The sequence below is a fragment of the Clytia hemisphaerica genome, unplaced genomic scaffold (genome assembly GCF_902728285.1).
Source record: "Clytia hemisphaerica strain Z4C2 unplaced genomic scaffold, Clytia hemisphaerica genome assembly, whole genome shotgun sequence".
NCBI classification, from domain to species: Eukaryota; Metazoa; Cnidaria; class Hydrozoa; order Leptothecata; family Clytiidae; genus Clytia; species Clytia hemisphaerica.
Genome location: NW_027103379.1, coordinates 154,863 through 175,191, shown reverse-complemented (window position 1 = coordinate 175,191; position 20,329 = coordinate 154,863). Strand labels below are relative to the sequence as shown.

At 36.2% G+C, this 20,329-nt stretch overlaps 1 protein-coding gene across 1 annotated transcript in view; it reads right to left on the bottom strand.

Moving 5' to 3' along the window:
* Positions 1–18,798, bottom strand: part of LOC136824767 (protocadherin Fat 4-like) — a 30,108-nt gene extending 11,310 nt beyond the window's left edge. The window contains exons 1-27 of the mRNA XM_067080740.1: positions 18,167–18,798; positions 14,809–14,946; positions 14,298–14,458; positions 13,748–13,921; positions 13,179–13,294; positions 12,411–12,532; positions 12,056–12,181; positions 11,437–11,567; positions 10,854–11,014; positions 10,265–10,419; positions 9,967–10,082; positions 9,477–9,786; positions 8,767–9,111; positions 8,350–8,514; positions 7,786–7,944; positions 6,989–7,094; positions 6,400–6,583; positions 6,154–6,214; positions 5,517–5,678; positions 4,873–5,061; positions 4,232–4,447; positions 3,424–3,818; positions 3,009–3,108; positions 1,684–1,891; positions 1,150–1,390; positions 671–877; positions 223–418 (exon numbers count right to left, since the gene is read on the bottom strand). Of these exons, the coding sequence (XP_066936841.1) occupies positions 223–418; positions 671–877; positions 1,150–1,390; positions 1,684–1,891; positions 3,009–3,108; positions 3,424–3,818; positions 4,232–4,447; positions 4,873–5,061; positions 5,517–5,678; positions 6,154–6,214; positions 6,400–6,583; positions 6,989–7,094; positions 7,786–7,944; positions 8,350–8,514; positions 8,767–9,111; positions 9,477–9,786; positions 9,967–10,082; positions 10,265–10,419; positions 10,854–11,014; positions 11,437–11,567; positions 12,056–12,181; positions 12,411–12,532; positions 13,179–13,294; positions 13,748–13,921; positions 14,298–14,458; positions 14,809–14,946; positions 18,167–18,548 (5,026 nt within the window). The 5' untranslated portion in view covers positions 18,549–18,798. The remainder of the gene's footprint in view (positions 1–222; positions 419–670; positions 878–1,149; positions 1,391–1,683; positions 1,892–3,008; positions 3,109–3,423; positions 3,819–4,231; positions 4,448–4,872; positions 5,062–5,516; positions 5,679–6,153; positions 6,215–6,399; positions 6,584–6,988; positions 7,095–7,785; positions 7,945–8,349; positions 8,515–8,766; positions 9,112–9,476; positions 9,787–9,966; positions 10,083–10,264; positions 10,420–10,853; positions 11,015–11,436; positions 11,568–12,055; positions 12,182–12,410; positions 12,533–13,178; positions 13,295–13,747; positions 13,922–14,297; positions 14,459–14,808; positions 14,947–18,166) is intronic.
* Between the last annotated feature and the right edge of the window lie 1,531 nt (positions 18,799–20,329).

Sequence of the window (20,329 nt, the reverse complement as noted above, 5' to 3'; positions counted from 1 at the left end):
GCCTAGAAAGATAATTGTGTTTTTATTTATAACAAGGTTGGAGAAAAGCTAGAAGTTTAAAACGTTAGTTAGAGAGGAGAGGTCATCAAGTGAAAAGTCCAAACTATGTGAAGAAATCAAGTATTTCTGTAATAGGCTAGTTAAAATGGGAAACAAGATTAATTGAAATTCACTAGCTTTACTAGCTTTACCGCCTTAACCTCACTAAATATCCACCCTTACCAGTTTTTGAATCGATCTTGAACTTATCTTCTTGATTACCACCAGAGATGGAGTAAGTGATTGTGGATTGATCTTGGTCAGTGGCTTCTACTTTCACAATGGGTTGATTGATACCGATATCTTCGGGAACTTCTAATTTCTTAATGTCTTTGAATTTTGGTGCATTGTCGTCAACGTTCTCAATGTCAACAATGATCTTAAATACAACGAGATATTGAGTTATTGAGTAATTGAAGTTTAGCTTTTAGATAACTGTAGAGAAGGCTGTAGAACTAAAGCTGAAATGTTTTTTAGCATTGAGTGCTCGACCTTGCCGTTGCACTAATTCACAATATCTTAAAAATATACTTATATCACTTTTTCGGTTCAGAGGGAAGTCACCAAGGAACATGGAAGAAGGGAGTTTGCACAGTATGCAAGTAACACAAGATCAAGAAGAAAAACTCACTGTCGCAGTTCCTTGACGAGTAGGGTTTCCTTTGTCTTGTGCTTTCACATTGAAAGTGTATTGTTTAATGGTCTCGTAATCCAATCCTTTAGCAGTTCTCAATTCGCCGTTGTCTACATTGAGGTTAAAATGATCTTGGTTTTGACCTCCCGTGATGGTGTAAGCAATTTCTGCGTTCTTCCCAATGTCCTTATCTGTTGCTTGGATCTGATGTAAGAAAGGGTTTCAAAGCATCATTGTACAAGTTAAACACCTACAAAACTATATCTTATCTGACTAAGGGCGATTAGCAATACACGAGAGATTCGGATTATATTGCATTCTGCCGATTTCAAGCAGAATGTTACCGTAAAAGCAGAAGGATTAAAATAACGCAGTAGCGAATCAACAGTCGAAGTTACAATCATAAATCTTCCCTTTTGTTACAAATGAACTACTTCATTCTTTTAAGTTTTAAAGTATGGTCTTAATCAACTTACTTTAACGACCAAAGTGTTTCGACCAACATTTTCTTTGACTTTCCCCCGATATGTGCTTTCCGATAAAATGGGGCTGTTATCGTTAATGTCTTGAACAGTCACAGTGACGGTCGTTTCCGACGACAATTGAGGTTTGCCGGCATCTTCGACGCGGATTCTGAGCACATATTTGTCACGAACTTCACGATCCAACTGATTGGCTCGTAAAACACCTTTTCCATTTTCGGTTGCCATAGTGAACCTGACAATGACGAAGACGGGGGTAGAACATGAACAGAGGGTTGCAAAAAACATTAACAAGTATCGTATTCGTTTTACACACAAAGGTAACTGTCATTTTGGGAGTCGACAACGACGGGCAAGGTCAAACCTTTTTTTTTTTACACTATCAAGAAGGGCGGGGTCAGCGGCCCTGTAAAATTTCATTTCAAAATCATAATAGACGGGTTTGAAAAGACAAAGTTTAGAATCACGCTATGAGACAGAAAAACACTTCCAAAGAAAGAATCGCTTGTAAATAAATAATAAACCTACATTCTTCTGTTCCCGAACATATGACCCGACATGATCGTGAAAGTCAACCTAGCATTCTCATTGATATCCCGATCAGTTGCTTCGAATTCCCCGATTTTGATGTTATCGGATTGTTCTTCTTGGACGTTGAGTTTGTAGGGAGCACCTTTGAAGAGAGGTTTATTGTCGTTGACATCTTTGACTTGGATGGTGACTGTCACTTTTGAGCCTAGTGAAAAAAAGAATTTTTTTTTAATCTAACGATTCATCCACCCTGAGGCTTGATTCTTCGTGTGGTCCGAACCGTCTCCTGGAGTGTTGCGAGAGGTGACCTTGCTACGTGGTCGGTTTGCATGGGACTCGAACCAACAACCATTCGGTCAGGAGACGAGCACGCTATCACTCTAGCACGCTATTATTCGACCACGCCCAAAAAAAGTTTGGTCAAAGTTTGCACTATCGATTTCTTGAAGAATCAAAGAGTCAAAGACATATAAACAAGATGAACACACGTTTTTATAAGAGCATAGAGGTATAAAGAAAGACAGGAGATGAATTTGTCGGTAATTGGTCGTTAAAGTCTTTTGATTTCTTTTATGTAATAAATCAAAAGAAATTCTAGGCTCGCCCGAAGAAATACGACTTTTTAGTAGAACTCAAGTTTGCTCTGAACATTCTTACTATCAGCATCGAAGATTTCTAGCCTTCTAATATAGGAGAATAAAATAAAATTTAGCTCCACGAAATAAGTTTGCGTTTAATTTTGTCATCCATTAAATTTTGTTTTGAAAAGATATTTTCTCCAGCCAGAAAATAAAAAGTTATGTATAAGCACACACAATTTCAGACCCAATTTGTAGACAAAAAGTCGCTGGAGAATTTTGGAGGAAAGTATTAAGCAATATAGTTCACCTTGAAGAAAATGTTGATCGAAAAATCTTGTCATTTGATGAAGGATTGCAAAGTTTACAGGCCTTTTTTTAATCCAAATATTTTCTTACACCAATGTCAGAAACAATGAATCTCGTCTCATCTTATTTCCAACACTTAAGTTAGCCTTTGATGATCAAAATATCAAGAAAAAGGCTTCGAAAGTTTTAGACGTTCCTATTAAAAAACGCACAAAGCTTTAAAACATTCCAAAGTTTGGAGTTATTGCTGCAACCAGAGATAAATTTTGTTCGGGAAACTTCAATATAGTACGATATATAAGGCTTCTGCTCATCGAATATATTTTTAAAGAATAACCCAATACGTTAGAAGGAACCACCAACATGAAGAAAGTTGAACCTGGTAGCCAACTCTTTCTTCAGGTGAAGCTAGTTACAAATAAAGCGTCAACTTACTGAGTGAAGGAGTTCCATTATCACGAGCAGTGATTTCGACAGTGTAAGTGTCCTTCTGTTCACGATCCAATGACACTTTCGCTTTGATCGCTCCCTTTGACTAAAAGTATGAATGAATAAACAAATGAATGAATGAATAAATGAATAAATTGAAGTTTTTTTCAAACCAAAAAAAGTCAAAAGTGACAAGGGTTTCTAACTCAGGTTAATCAAGAGACTGTTCATGTAACGTTTCCAGACCAACAGATCTGACTAATAAAGAACGACATATTTAGCCACCCCAAATCTTAACCTTGGTCACATACTACCATCCCTGCATATTCATTACTCTTATTGAAAAAAAATGTAACAATCGACGTAAGAGATTGGTCAATGGCTTTTAAAGAATTCACAAAGAAAAATAAATAAATCTCACATCATCAACAGAGAATTTGTTTTCTCCTCCTGTGATGGAATAAGTGATGCGCGCGTTCTCTCCGATATCACGATCGGTCGCGCGGGTATAACAAACGTGCGTGTTCTTTGGTGAATTCTCAGGGATTGAACAAGTAAATGATTTTTTTCCGAAATCGGGAGTATTATCGTTGTCGTCTAAGACTTGGACGTTGATCGTGCCAGTACTCGTTAACGACTTTGGGTTCGTTCCTTTGTCGGTGATACGGACGACAAACGAATATGAATCTTTTGTTTCTCGGTCTAATGGTGTATTCAGTGTCAGGGTACCATCTTTACTAATTGAGAATGGCATTTTTTTAGTTTCCATGGAGAAGGCGAATTGATTGTTGGGTGCAGAACCATCGTCATCTTGACCTGTACAGAAAATTCAGCAAGTTGTTTAAAAGGGCTTGCGAAAGAATTCTTGACTAGAAGTATACTGGCAACAACTACTGGCAGACAAATAACACGAATAAAATCATAGAGTTACCAGAGTTACTGTGCAGTATCTGCTATAGGTAGAAATGTGATTTATATATTTAGTCTTGCTTATATATTAGGCCTTTTGCTTTCACATATTGTAAATTTTAGTTTAAATTATGCAGGCAAATAAATCATTTTTGAATTGAATTGAATTGAATTGAATTTAAATTCTTAGTAATATCCATTTTTTTTTTTTTTGCATTTGTTCAAGCACCAAGCCAATTTATAAGTAACTCATATACCATACCATATACCATAAAGATATTGTTTTCTTGTCAAAACATATTAAGTTGAATGTTCTTTACCTTGGATTTTAGTAATGGCCGTATTCAATGCAAAACCTTCTCGGACATTAATGAAGCTGCTTGTAAAGGTCGGCGTGTTATCGTTTAAATCATTGACACCCACATTGATGGTAGCTGACCCACTTTGAGGTGGGTTTCCACGGTCAGTGGCTTTAACTTGAATAGTGTAAGAGGTCTTACGCTCGTAGTCAATATTCCCTCGAGTGTAGATATCGCCTATATGAACGATAATATAAACAAAATTATTTTACGGTCACGTAACTCTCGAGCCCCCATCCAAAAAAATCCATAATGGCTCCCCCATTGCTCATAGAAAATTTAGACTTTTAGTGGCATGAAACTGCCAGTAGCAGAATAAAAAAGTGTCTTTTCTTCCTGAAAATTAGAATCCTCATTCTCGACAAGTACTGTTTATAATGTAAAACAAACAATGGCAAGAAAAACGATAGAGTTATCATATAGTATCTGAAAACCTTCTACTTGAGGCTTCTGCTCATCATCTAACAAAAAAGTTTCTACATAGTAAGTAAATAGTGGTCTGTGAATGGGACTACATATTAAGCAATGGAAATAGTCGAAATTTAGAGAGAATCCGTGATTCGCAATTAAGACTCTATCACAAATAGCACACAACAAATCACCTGTGTTGGAGTCGATGTAGAAATGGTTTTCGCGATCTTGTGAAATGATCGAATACACTAATTGGCCGCTTGGTCCACTATCAGCGTCGGTAGCTTTGACTTGGATGAGCTTGGTATTTCGTGGGACGTTCTCGTTGATGGAGGCTGTGTATACAGCGCGTTCGAACTTTGGCTTGTGGTCGTTTGTGTCTGAAGGAAAGAGAATAATACGAAAACCAAGGTTTTATTAATGTGAGACTGAACATTTAGGGATCTGGATAAAATATTATAGTGAAGAAAATTGACTAAAACAACTACACTTATAATCATAGAATCGATATTTTTTTAACGTGGATAGCCCAGTAATCTAGGACTTTTAGGCAGTCTTTCGATTGTTTTCGCGGGGTCCACGGCCAGCCGGCTCGGCTATCTATGAATTGAACAGAACATTGGAAGGAGCGGTGATTCGAACCGCGAACCCCTGGTTTAATTAAGACGCCGACGCCTTTGACCACTTGGCCATCGATCATAATGCGCGTCAGTTCCGTGTATTCAAATCACAGGGCAAATGCGCGCATTCGTGAAAAGCATTTAAATGGCAAGAAGACATCAAAAACTATGGAAATAAAAATATCTAAAAAGATTTCAAATTCTTTCCAACAAACCTTTGATATTGAATGTAACAGTAGCGTAACCAGAGAGACTGGGTGTTCCTTTATCAGTGGCTCTCACTCTAAATCTGTAATAATTCTTTGCACCGAATTGCAAGGGACGCGCTACTTGGATTGAACCAGTAGCTTTGTTGATCTTGAAGTCGTTGTTATGACCTGTAAGAATGAAGAAAACAAATTAATGCGACGAAAATTATATTATGAAAGGTTATTATAGAAAACATTTGCAAACCCGGCAAAGTTTGAAGTTAGTTATCTTTTAAAGGGGTATAATCTAAATGGATAAGAGAATCTCAAAGAGGCTTTTTGGATGGAGGGTAAAATCTTCGAGTTCAGAATAGAAGAACTGATGATCCTTATTTCTGACGAACTTTAACGTCATGCACCGGCTTTGTGTAAGTAAATCAGCAGTAGCGTAGACCAGAGGGCGCAAAATTTGCGTAGAAAAGCAGATTTTTATGACAATGTAGTTATCTATTGATAATATGAAAGGGTAATTACTGTGTCATAAAATTCTCTCTCCTTCAAAAATTCTACATCCCTCTTGTCTACGCTACTGAATAAGTGTAAGTTGGAGTAACTTGACCAATCAAGAAGATGAAAATAATTTGATTGTTCCAACGAAACTAACCTGCTTCAAGGAAGTATTCTATCTGGGCGTTGACATCAATATCACGATCAGTGGCTTGTACCTGAGAGAATTAAAAGATGACGGTTAACTATGAAGTTATTGAAAGGAATATCTCACTCATCTCCTTTTCGTCATTCATATTAAAAGCTTAAGAGGTACCTACGATGATATTACTTTGTCATTTCAAAATAACCAAAGACATGGCCGGAGAAAATTTTCCAAAATTGAGATTCCTTGTAAACGTACCTTCAGGACTTCAGTGTTGGTTGGTGTGTTTTCGGCAACTTCTTTGGTGTAGCTTGAAGGGTTGAATACCGGATTGTTATCGTTCATGTCTGTAATACGAATGGTGTATGTTTTGGTGTCTTCCAGTGATGGACGACCGAGATCTTTGGCACGGATTCGTAAATTGTAGGTGTCCAAGGTTTCTCTAAACATCAAAATGAAGAAATCAGTGATCAAATAACACAACCAAATTGCATCTATTGGATGTAAGGTTAGACTTCATGTAACATTTTATTCGTCTTTTTTTAATACGAAAAGTGCAATTTTGATGGCTCCAGTTTTATATAAGACATATATTTCATATCAGGACTGTGTCTGCCTATTGTTATAATGTGATGATATAAGCAAAAAATATTCTTCTTTTCCTCTTTCTGACCAATCTTGCTACACACACGTGTCAATTCAATATCAGATAGCTTGTAAATTAAAATTGACAATCAAGCAAACGATATCACTTTTATTCAAAAACAAAACCTTTGAAGATCATGAAGTGTATACGATGTAGAACTTGTTAAATGATTGTCACATTCATCAACGAAAGTGTTTCTACCTGTCAGGGATATTGTTGGTTCTGATGATACCAGAGTTGGCGTCAATCTTGAACATTGAACCTGTGTTCCCGCCTGTGATGCTGTATTGGATCTTCGCGTTGAAACCTATGAGATGTTTAGAGGTATGGTAAGACATGACAGCTAGAGTTTTTGTCATGCTTTAAAATAGTTAACACTTCTACTCTTTATAATTCTTTTCACGTCCCTTATAAAAACATCAGCCATTTTAGCCATTCTTTAGCAAAGTATATCGAGCTAAGCATATAATTGAAGGCAGGTTGATTATACACTTCGAAGTCAGTAGCTGATGCAATAAATTGCAATTTGAAAACCCTCCTAAACTTTTAATAATTTCAAACAATTCGTGAAATTTATGACGTGTACGGATGTATCCAAAAAAACCGGATGTTTTTCACTTATTTTGAATCTAAAGAATAAAACTAGTGGAAAATGCCCGGGCTATCGTGGTTGCTTGCGTATAAAACATTACGTCATGAATATCACGAATATCACGAATTCGGACTTGTTATCCGTTGAAGTAATACCGAGTTTATGTATCGGAGGATATCGAGGGCAACGGTAAGTGAGATCGATACGAAACAAAGTCGATAGTTGATGTACGGCTCTATAACGCCTTTGCCCACCTAAACAGACGACGATATTTTGGTGTTTTTACCGTCGTCGAGCAAAGTGGACGGCGACTTCGGCCCCTTTGCTTTATACCGTCCCCGTCGATTTATCTCGAATACAAAAACTCGCTAATAACAAAGAAAAGCAGGAGAAAAACTACACTGACCAGCATCCGCATCAGTAGCTAGTACAGTCATCACTTGTGTGTTTGGCGAAACATTTTCCGCTACTTGCGCTTGATTGGTTCCTTGGAATTTTGGTGTGTTATCATTGACGTCATCAACTGTCACAATGACCCTGATCTGTCCTTCCAATGATGGTGTACCTAAAGAATTGCAATTTGTTTTCTAGAGATCTGGGTGGGCTTTAGTATCGGTAGATAACCGAACTATTAATCGCAACAGGACTGTTACTGTCACACAGGTACGAAAAGTGCCATCTGTTTGACATATTACGTAATCTAGAACTCATTTAAATCGCGAAAAATGGAAAATCATTCATATTATATCATATGATGTAGGATGTTTGGAAATACCTCGATCATGTAAATTTCAGAAGTGGAAAATTTATTTACAGTCAACCCTCTGTTATTCGAATTTCTATTAGTCGAATCTTTCTGTAATTCGAACTAAAACATTGGTTCCCTCAGCTGAAAAGTCGTCTATAATATTCTCCATAATGCGAATCTTTCTCTAATTCGAGATCGAATAAACGGGAGTGAACTGTATACCTTTGTCTTTTGCAGTGACTTCAAATTCTAAAGTATCTTGTTGTTCACGATCAAGTTGCGTTTGTAAAGTGAGTTGTCCATTGTTACGGTTGACGACAAATTGAGGGCTTCCTTTGTTGCTTGAGATGAAGTACTCGATCTCTGCATTGATCCCTTTGTCAGCGTCTGGAACAAAGAAAATATAAAAAAGTTGTGACACACCATGGATGGTACGGTATTTTTCTTCTCAATGGTCTCTACCGATTTTCGTCTTCAACCATTGTTGATTGAACAGAGCTCATTTCTTTTGAAACTGTTATACTGTTGACGGCACTTAAGTATGTGAAAAGACGTCCAGATAAATTGAGTTTTACACAGCAAAAAAAAAAAAGAACTCCAAGTAGATATGGATGGTTAGAGAGCTTCAAAAACACATACCTGTGGCTCTGAATTGATGAATATTTTTATTGATTGCAAAATCTTCGCGAACGTTCAACCTCAAAGGTGAGCCGTATGGAAACTTTGGCTTATTATCATTGATATCAAGGGCTGTCACTCTAACAGTTGTTTTAGCAGAAAGTGGGTTTTTGTCACAATCTTGAACGACTACATCCAAAACGTAATCTTCTTTGACTTCTCGATCGAGTTTCGTTTTGGTTGTAATTAATCCCGATGTTTTCCCGATTTGGAAATACTGACGATCCATGGATGTAATGGAGAAAGTGAGTTGACAGTTAGCGATGACGTCAGGATCTTGAGCTGTCATTGTCATGATTCGTTGTCCTGGAAACAAAGAAAAAAAACGAACAAATGTCAGCAGTGAGCTTATGAACTCCCGAAAGTCAACTGTATGAGGTTTGGTTGGTAGAGCATATGCATTTCCATCCTATTCAACCCTGATTTACAATTTAACTATGCGGATTGAATATATACCCTAAACCTACTTTAAGGGATAGATAGTGAGATGATTTCAGATAATTTCCCTGTAGATTCCTTCTTACTTCTGCAAGTAATAGTTTATAATAGTGAAAAACCATTCTTTAAATATTTCAAATTGTCATATCTTTACTTAAGATTTTAAAAGTTTAACAAAGGACTTTCAAGGGGCTTTGTAGATTGAAAATCTCATTTTGGATTTTGAAGAATACCTGGATCCATTTCTTCCTTCAGCTGATGAGAACATGATCCAGCAGCTCCGCATCCAGTGAAATAAGGTGCTTCATTGACATCTTGAACGTTGATGGTCAACGTGGTTGTTCCAGATTTTCGGGGACTTCCGGAATCATATGCAGTCAGTGTGAGAACGTATTTTCGCTTAGTTTCGTAATCTAATTTTTGATTGGTTCGGACGATACCGGTGTCTCTTTCAATACGGAACACACTACGGTCTTGTGCTGGTCCACTGATTTCGTAAACAATTTTCGCGTTCAATCCAGCATCTTTGTCTGTTGCTTTGACCTTGAAAAAAAAATTATCAAATTATCACTCTGGCATATCAAAATAATAACGTGAATTTAATACAACTAAAGAATTCTTCGAATCGTACAACGACTAGGTCAGGAGAATATGCACTTGGTAGAGTTTTGTCATCAAAATATTCGTTTTTGTTTCAATGTACACCTTTCCAAATTCACTCACCTGGACGATCCATTGACTTGAGGGAGCATCTTCTCGAACACTTTCAACGTACGAACGTTCAAACTTTGGACTGTGATCATTTTCATCACCAACCTCAACTTCCAAAACCATCAAACCTGAATAAGGGAGAAATAATTAATGAAAATAAAGACATATCAAATTTTTGCACCAAAAGGGTTTAGGGTAACCAGAGTTGAGCCTGAAGTCGTTGTATTGAGGCCATCTGTTTAAATTGAGGACATGGTCAGGAAATGTGACATAATTGGACTATAGGAGAAGATAGAAAAGAAAATGAAACCTTTATGACACTTTTCATTGATGTCTTGAGCCACAATAGACAGTTGGTATTTTGCGATATTTTCTCGGTCCAAACGAGCTGTTGTTGTAATTTGTCCGTTGTCTTGGTTAATGCGGAAATGACCTTGAGCACCAGCTTTGATGGAATACCGGAATCTGTTGGAGGGAACAATGTAAATATTATAGATCGATAGATTTATAACACTCGATTACACTGCCCAAATACTTAATTTTGTATTGTATTTACAGCTGACGTTCTCTAATTCGACTTTCAAGGAGGTTTTCAATTGAATTTTCACCGAATAATGGAGCGTATCGAATAAGAGAACGTTGATTGTATACTCTTGACCTTTAACATCTTAAAATTGATCTTCTTCCCTCAAAGTTCGAATCATATAAAATTTACTGGGGGTGTTGATTACAACCAACCAACACCCCGGCTGGCACACAACGTTGTTTCAAACTTCATCTAACGTTATATGGACGCTGTGAAGGTCAAAAACGAAAAAACGTTGTGTGCCAACTGGGAAGACACGACAGCCATTGTTCTATGAAAATGAATGGCTTACAAGTTTCTAGAATGTTTTTACCTGTCACCGGTCGGCTTAGTTTGTACTTGTTTGACGTTGATAGGTGGGTTTTGATTCTCTTTGACTGTGACCACTTCACGATCCTTGGGGAACAAGGAATCCCAAATACTCAACTCGAACTGGTTGTTATCTTCCTGACCTTGTACTGCGATGTAGAGAAGCTATAAAAATTGAAATGAGAGGGCTTAGATATAACGGTAAAAGGAACCGAATTTTTGATGGTTCTATTTTTGTTGCTTAACCCTATGACGAAATTTTAGGATGTTTAGAAAGATTATTGAGCACTGTGGGAGCAGAAGATCGAGTTAAAAACTTAAGATGAAGAATTTTGCTATAGTCCATTTCAATAACCAGAGGCAAACACCTTGGTAAAAATATTATGAATTTCAATATTTCGAAGTTAAAAACAGTACATTACTTCAAGTTTCATGCCTTACTAGGGCAATCATATTAGACAACAGAATTTTGGGATTATGCACTTAAGTCAAGTAAGTTTACAAATTTATTAAGAAAATTAATTTCTAAAAGAAGGAGGCATGAAAATAAAAATATTCAAAAGCGATGATGGTGACAAACTACTTACATTTTGTCTTCCTCTTGGCAATTGAACAGATATGGTTCTCGGTGATTGTTGTTGTGTGTTCTTTAAGACATCTCGTTCAGATAATGGTCCAGGGTTTTGCACCACCAATGAAGTGTATAAGAATGATTTTCCTATGGAAATGAAAATCGTAAATTCAAAAAGAAATCATGCCACCAAGTTTTCTCATTAGAGAGGTTGCACGGAGACGAATCTGATTCTCATTGATTAGCTTATTCGAGTTTTTTGGTAAAATCTAATTCTCAATCCATGATGAGAAAACATCTACATTTTGAGTAATAAAATACACTTTTGGGAATTTTGACAATGAGCCTCCAAGTTAATAAAAATTAAAAATAATTTTTAAGAATCAACCTTAGACATCAGATACAGAGCCTACCCAGCTGGCACACGACGTTGTTTCAACGTTAATCTAACGCTCACAACGTCCATATAACGTTAGATGAACGTTAAAACAACGTTGTGTGCCAGCTGGGTAAAATACCTCAATTTTGATGCTAAGAACAATTTAAGGCACAACGAGCCAAACAGCTGATCGTCAGCAAAAAAATTATACTGGTTCTTATAAAGAATAGAGGGAGACAGGTTTCCTAATGTGTACCTGATCGATCGATGACTTCAACGGAAACTCTTTCAACGGTCGGTTTGAGTTGAACGCGGAAATATTTGAATGATCCTCCTTCGACTTGTGTAACGGCATTCTCACACGTGTTGATTTGAGCACCCTCTGTCAGTAAAGGAAAATCATAAAAAGTCGTGAAAATAAGCAAATTATAAATTGAGATGTTATACGTTTAGTTTTCCCTTCTAGAAATACGACTTAGTACTGCCGATTCAGTACCGAACCTCACTACTACAAGCAAAATCCTCAACAATAGGATGAATTCTATGCAGGAAACATGCCCGAATATAAAAATGGCGAAAGACTTCAAACCATCTTGATGAATGATGTTTACCGTCGCAAGACTTTGCACTGATCTGATCGACGAAGCTGGATAGGTCGTTGAACCCGTTGATGGCGAAGTAATGCTCATTGACGGGCGGTGAAGCGATCGCATTGATCTCGTTTCGGTTCACGCTGAAGAAGGGTAGAAGAAAACAGAGATGTGAATTAAAGATGAGTGAAAACAGTTTAGAGTTTTCATCAAGAGACATGCATAAAACATATATTCCAAGTATCGAAATTAAAGGTTTTGTTTTTAAATATGAGTGATATCGTTTGCTTACTCATCAACTTTAATTCACAAGCTTTTTCACATTGGATTGACACGGATGTGGAGCAAGTTTGGTCAGAAAGAGGAAAAGGAAAATATTTTTTGTTTATATCAGCATAATAGAACAATAGGCAGACACTGTCCCGATATGAAATATGTGTCTGATATGAAACGGGAACACTTATGTAAAAATAAAACCTTTAACACACTTTTTGTTAATTAGTTGAAAGCTATAACGAACATTTCGATAATAAATCAAAATATATCGAGCCTTAACCAAGAGTGAAACCTGCACAATTTACGTAAGATGAGTGTAAGCTTTTCAAGTTTTTATAAGAACTAGTAAATTTTGGTTGTGGCTGGACTGTTCTTAACTTATTTATAGAAAAGGGGCTTTTAATCAGCATTTCCTCAGACATTTCTGAAATTAGAAATTTTTGACAACTTGAGCCTCGTGTTCTTATAAAATTGTTCTTATAAAAAAATGTGTATTATTGAAAGTCAACTCACTTGTTGGTGACACCGATAACAAACATGTTGATTCCAACATTTTTCAGTTGTTGTGCTGCATCGTATACTGATCTCCCTCCACCGTTCGATTTACCATCCGTCATAAGGATACCGATCTGTTGGTGGAGTAGGAAGAAATTTAAATTAAATGGATTCTCTAGAGATAAAGAATTTGCTGAGTCGAGTCTAAATCCTATAGTGGAGTCTCTATAATTCGAACCTCCACGATTGGAACAAGTTGGCTGACTGAGTTCCTCGTGTAAGTTCGAGTAATGGAAACTTCAATATTAAAGAAACCAGGGGTGATACCGTATCTGTACTTGGGGTTTCACGTAATATCACGAAAGAATTATTGGAATTTTTGGCTAAAGAAAGACTTTATAACATTTTCAACTCACCAAAATTCAAAGTAGATTTAATTCGATATATAAGGAATATGACTTCCCTTTTGAACAGTTTACCTGAGGGAGTTCAAAGTTTACGACGAAGAGTCTTCGTTTCCTTATAATAATTATGGCTAAAAGAATACTCTCCTCAACTGGTACTGAGACCAAAAAGGAAATACTCGCCTTGGGTATACTTTTATCAGCTCGCATTCCTCTGGCCGTGGTGAAGACGTCATTCTTTAACGTCATCAAGGCATCTCCAGTTCGAGTGCTTGAGCCTTGATACCACATACGGTTGATGGCATCTTTTAATCCGTATTTGCTGTAATGTTGTGTCAATCGGAACTCTACGCGTACCTGTAAGGGATGAGTACAAGAAGGTATGCAGGTAATATTAAAGTCATTTTTAACAATGCCCGAAAATGTTGGATTGGAAAATGGAGAAAGTCCTACATTTATTTGCCAAAGAGTTTCGAGATTCTCGAAAAGAAGATCTTTTGTAATCTAATTGAAAAATCGCTTGGATAGTTACATTTTGTTAGAATTTTATTTTCTTGATCTTACAGTAGTCCATGTAAAACTAGGGTTTTCCGTCTCCGACAAAGAACCAAATTTCCAAAATTGTATCCAGATTGTCGTCGAAGTCCACTACTCCGTTCGAAAAAGGCTTGATTTCGCTTCTCCGCCAACCATGAAACCTCTCCCTTAAAACTCTAAGAAAGCTTTCACTTACCGACCATGAGTAAGAAATAAGAGCGATGTGAGTTTCGCTTTGACCAATATTGAAGAAATCAACCAAGTTCTTTAAGAATTCTTGGATCTTTTTGAAGTTGTTATAACCAACACTGCCTGATGTATCCACAACGATTGCCAAATCCAATTTGGTTTGACAAACTGAAACAGGGGAAATGAATTAATAATGAGAAGCAGTATCAATAGAAAGGGAAAGAAAGAAAGAGAATGGTCCGCTAAGCTAAAGGTAATTCGCCACCGCATGAGAAAAAGATCTAATTTGATTTAAATGGATAGGTTCGTTCTATTGTTGAAACCAGCTCTTTAATTCTGAACAGAAGTTCAAAATTACAGCATTGTCCAAGAGGCGTACCAAATTCGTATGCTAGACCAAATAGTAAGATTCAACAACTTCGTTCTCTGCGTATTATCAGCTAGATAATTCTCTAGCGTAAATCAGTAACATAAATAAAGCCTGGGATACACGGGGACGAGGTTGAGATTCAACATACCGTCAGGAACAACGGAGATGTGGATGAAAGAATCATCTTCATAATACACCCAATCAAAACCAGCTGTGATGGCCGTTTTCATCAAATCACTCAATCGATTCGTTTGACCACTTTGAAGACGCACTTTGAAAGCACGACCTGAAGAGAAAGAAGAAATAAAAATAACTTGAATGTGAAGATTTTATCTCTCTAGAGTGCAATCAGCTCGCTTGCGTGTTTGGGAATGAGTATCCGCATTTGAGACTCTATTAAGTGGAATTTGCATTCAGTAGACTCTCCCTAATTCGAACTTCTATTATTCGAATCTTTTCATAATTCGAACTAATTCTCAGTCCCTATCAAAAAGAAACCTACGTAAAATTCTTTCTTTAATTCGAATATCTCTACATTTCGAACAAATTATATTTACAGTTCGAGTTCGAATTAGCGAGAGTCAACTGTACGTATTGTGGTTGTGTGACTTTTCATCAGGTGGTTTGGTCAACTGAACATAAAGGGAAAAGAGTGGATAACTTTTAAACAAGCTTTTTTGGGATCCGAGTGCAACCATAGAGTAAGTATAACATTTTGTAAACATTTTGTAATAAAATAACTGTTTTTGCAGTCCCTTGAATTCATGAAATAACTTGTTCCATGGAAAGTAAACAGTGATACAGTTTCATAATTTTCATTGTGTCAGCAGATACTGTATATTATTGATCAAATGATTTTGTATAGTTTCGCCATTATGGCACAGAATTACGAAAATGGATAAACAAGATAAGAGTTAAGGTCACCGGAGGAAACATTAAGAACGTGACAAAACAAAATTCCGCTAACCTAAACAATTCGTAAAAAGTATTTTTGACCGCACTTATAGTCAAACTTATTTGGGGAAGGGAGCGATATTTTGAAAGACAAGCACGGCGTGAACTATTGGCTATTTTTCTATTTTTCACCATATTTCGCTAAATACTTGATCATCGAGAAGTCATTAGGATTAAAATTATGGTGTCGAAAACCGTCAATAAAAAGGTTTAACTTTTCGATACCGCTTTAAGATATTATGTAAACGATAAAAAAGGTAGTAGAAAAATAACTGTAGAACACGTTTGAACGGATCTCGAAATTTCATCCCTCACGATCCCCTCAAACAAACAAAACAAAAATAAACAGGTAATAAGTTTTGATATTTCATGTTTTCAATGTTTGATGTTATAGGGTGTAATACCTTATATCCTTGTTTGACTTTTTATTCAGTTAATAAATAACATTGAATCCCTGACGAATTCTCTTGCTTTTCTATTTGTTTTCGTAATCAAATTTGAAAATTTTGAAAACAAATTTTTCTTCGTGGTCTTTACTTAGAATGTGAAGATGATAAAGTTATCAGCCAAGGAGGACTGGGCTACACAAAAGAAACATAACATTTTTTAGCAGCTAGCAGAAAAGATTGTACTGATGATTATGAAAAATGACTATTGAGTTTGAAGTAAGTCCCAATCGACGAATTAATTTCAGAAACCCAAAGCAAAGAATTTACCGTAATGTGAATTAGTTCCACACAGGAAACTCATTGTCTCCCTAAGCTATTGGCATGGTTGTGGTTTTCGCAGTCCTTACAGAAAAAGAGCCAAATATAATAACCGCCTCTCCACTTTTCAAGTGATCTTGCACATCATAAAGGTAGACAAGGTTTTAGTCAACGATCAAATTTCTAATTTGTTGTGAATCCTGGGGAAAGCACTCATATGGTCCGACCCACGGCATGGTCCGCCCTTTAGGGTAGGTTTTTCGAAATGGACTGTAAGGGTGTACTTTTGATAGAGTGCACTACAAGGTACAAGGGTCTTCTTTTAGCTAGATACACTGTAAGGGTGTGTTTGGGGATTGTTGAATCCTAAGTTTGACAGTAAAAACCTGATGTATCTTTATAGTTTTGACTCGCACCCATTTTGATTTCTTTTGCACGTTATCTCAGGCTCTTTTTCAGGTGGCTTTAGCAAAGTAAGATATGCAATCAAACTACACTGTAAGGGTGAGAAACATTAGGTAAAATGCACCTTTTCACTGCTCAAGAGCTGCACTGTAACGGTCCGATTTTGAAAGTGAATTTTTTGGCAGCACATGCCGTCGTTTAGAAATCGAATACCCCCCGGGTTTTGAATAGACTATTATAAGGTTGTTGGCCTTGTAAACTTTGGTTGCAATCTTATGAAAATAAATTTTTTTTACCCTAAAAAAGGATTTTTATTCTCTCACATATTTTTAAGCCCGACATAAACATTCCCGTGAGAGCCCACAAAGTCAAAATTTTTATCTCAAAACCAACGTAAATAAGTTGGTTTAAAAGATGATTAAAGATTAAAGATGATTGAAAGGAGTCTTTTTCTTACCTTCTCAAATAAAAGAAATTTGCTGCCAAATAATATATTGGTCACGTAGAAGGTTTTGTTTGTGACGTTTTTTTGAGAAAAAAAACTATATCGAAAAAAGATCGCCATTCCTCGTTTAAAGTAAGTAGCCAACAAGCTGTGAAAGCTTTTTGAGTTTTAACCTTAACATGTTTTCTTAGAGTATAAGGATCCTTAACTGGGTTCCGAGCCTGGTAAAAAGAAACCTATAAAAGAAACATTTATAAAAAAAATGAATAAAACTTTCGAAGCAAAGGGGTAGTTTTCCTTTAAAGACCTTCACGACCGGGACCCGCAGCGTCATGATTTTGATTTTCGACTTGGGCATTTTTCACTTATAGCCTTCACTTCAGTAACCTCGAGCTTTCCACGAGCGTGTTTTAATAACCTTTCCGGTGCGGTTATTTCGCAAATTTTATTTTTTACTGACTCTAGTGTTTCCCAAAGTAAATAAAACCTTGAAAAGTGACTCGCAATTGAGTGCTGTGAAAAGTTTATAATCGTTCGAAGAAGAGGGACACTTCTAAGAAGCTTCAAGTTGCATGTCCGATGCAAAATCATGGGAGTAGGACAAAATTTTTAAATGTATTAATAATATGGCAAGAATCAGTTTTGACGTTTCAGTCATTTTGGTCTTGCTTCAGAAAGATAAAAATGAGGTTTCCGCTACACCTACGCTCGAGTTTCGATTACTCAGTATCGCTAACAATGATATGTGCTTCATTGTAATCTAGTAGTTTTTTTTTACAAAGAAGTAGCCTTATTATACCTTGTAGCATTTCTAATTTATTTTACAAACCCGCTGAAAGCCTGAGTAATCATAGCTTTACTTTACCCGATCTAATAACTAGAAAATTTTGAAAGAATGATACGAGCAAGTCTACTTTATTGAACATATATAGACTCCTAGACGCCAAAAGAGCAGGCGTGAAAAAACATGATCATGCTTCAAAAAGCCTGCTTACCCTCGTAATGTAGTGAAGAGTAATCATTTCGATCGACATTATCCGTCCACGATTTCTCGACGCGCAATTGTTGTCCCATACGCGTGCGCACTAAACTGCCCAAAACATCAAGTTTGCTTTTCGCTCGTGACGTCATCAAACGACAATCTTCGTTCGCGTAAACAATCTCGTTATTTGTGTTACGAACCAACACTTTACGGAAACGCGGTGAGTTACGACGGATAATATCACGGATTGCGCCACTTGACTTCACCTCCGATCGACGGTAGTCACGTTCTCCTTTCCGGGGATAAAAATCACCGCGCCGGAAATAACGTGGAACTGATTCGTTTGCAAAACATTGTATAACCAATGCCACTAATAAAAATATACTAATCTTCATTGTTCCTGTTTCTGTTTTTTCGTTAAATTAATACCATTAAATATTTCTCGACTTTATTCTTCTTTTTCTTGTTCCAAAGGGTTGTGTATTCTTATGCTATTCTTATGTATAGGACGGTAGCTGGCCAGCAGCTTGTTCTCAAGTGCTCAGTATGTGTGTATGTTATTTTTGATGTTATGTTGTGTCCCTTACTATCTTCCCCCTTCCAGAAGATAGCTCTTAGTATTTAAGTGGCTTTACGCAAAACTCCTTGATTTTATACGAACGCAGTGAAACAATGACAAATTTTGTGGGCATGCGCAGTTCAAAGATCATGTGGTATAATGCTTCGATTCCAAAATAGGTTATACATCTTCATCGATTAATAAAAAGGGAGAAAAATTCTTTTACATGACGCGTTTTGATATTATATAAACAATCCATGGATATGTTTATTTTTATGCTTGTTGCATTTTAGTTGTTGCAAAGATATACCTTTTTAAAGATAAATAGAGGGTTGAGTTAGTACAAACATACATGATCAAGCATGATTTGTTACAACATGTCTCATATCAAATTATTTTTCGAATTCTTTCATCCTGTTAAGTTATTATACAAAAAGCTAAAAATACCGGCTACAACAGAAAAAAATTGAATATGGGGATGAAGGATAGGACAAGCATTAGTTGACCCCTAGGACAACCCAAATTACCCCCTGGACAAGGCAAATTTTGATGATTTTTCGCTACCCCCCGGACAATATATCCTCCACCGCCCCCATGTTCGGACATTTTCTCCAATACCGGCTATAACAGAATCTTGGTCTTCGTCTCGTGGGTACTAAAGTTTGTGGGATGACTGGTACACATATACCGCAATAAGACTTGAAATTTAAGGGAAATAAAACCAAATTTGTTGGAGTTTGTGACCCTCGTGTGGACAATTATTATTGAGAAATTTAGCCTTATTAGAATGAGAAAAAATAGAAAAACATAATCTGTTTGCTTTTTTTTTTTTTTTTTTTTTTTTTTTTTTTTTTCCGTTTAATTATTTGCGTTTAATCACTAAGCTATCATAAAATTACACGTTAAAAGTTTTATAGCTATTGTTTGTGAGATAAAAAAAATGTTTACGCTAAAAACATTCGCAGGAGATAGAAGAAGGCATTGCTACCTTTTCACCTATCCCCTTGATTGCGAAAGTGTTTATTTACATCTGCTACATGTTTCATATAATAGAAAAAGAGAAATAAAAGAATGAAAAAAAGGATTATATAATTTATTTACACCTATGTGATAAATTGTCATTTAGTAATATTTCTCAACATCTGTGTTAAAAAATATATTTCTTTACAGCCTTTTGGAAACATAGTTTTGATTTTTCTCCACAAGTTTCTTTGAGATCACTACTAAGAACATTGTTCCACATAAAAGGACCCCTATATCTAATAGCAAACCTTTTGACATCTAATCGTGCACCCTGTATTTTAAAAGCATTTTTTGAGTATCTTGTTTGGTATATATGATTTATTTGAGGAAATTGGTTAAAAAATAAGTCAGGACAGGTTTTAGTTTTAACGCTTTGCATAAATGCAATTGTCTGGTAGATGTTTATTTGATAGATATTAAGCGCACCTAAGTCTTTAAAGTGATGATTAACCGGACTAAATTTATTTACACCAAACATGATGCGGAGTGCATGTTTTTGTTTACTAAAGAGTTTTTTTAAGTTCGATTTAAAAGTACTACCCCATATTATGTTACAATAATTTAAATAACTATGAATAAATGCAAAGTAAAGTT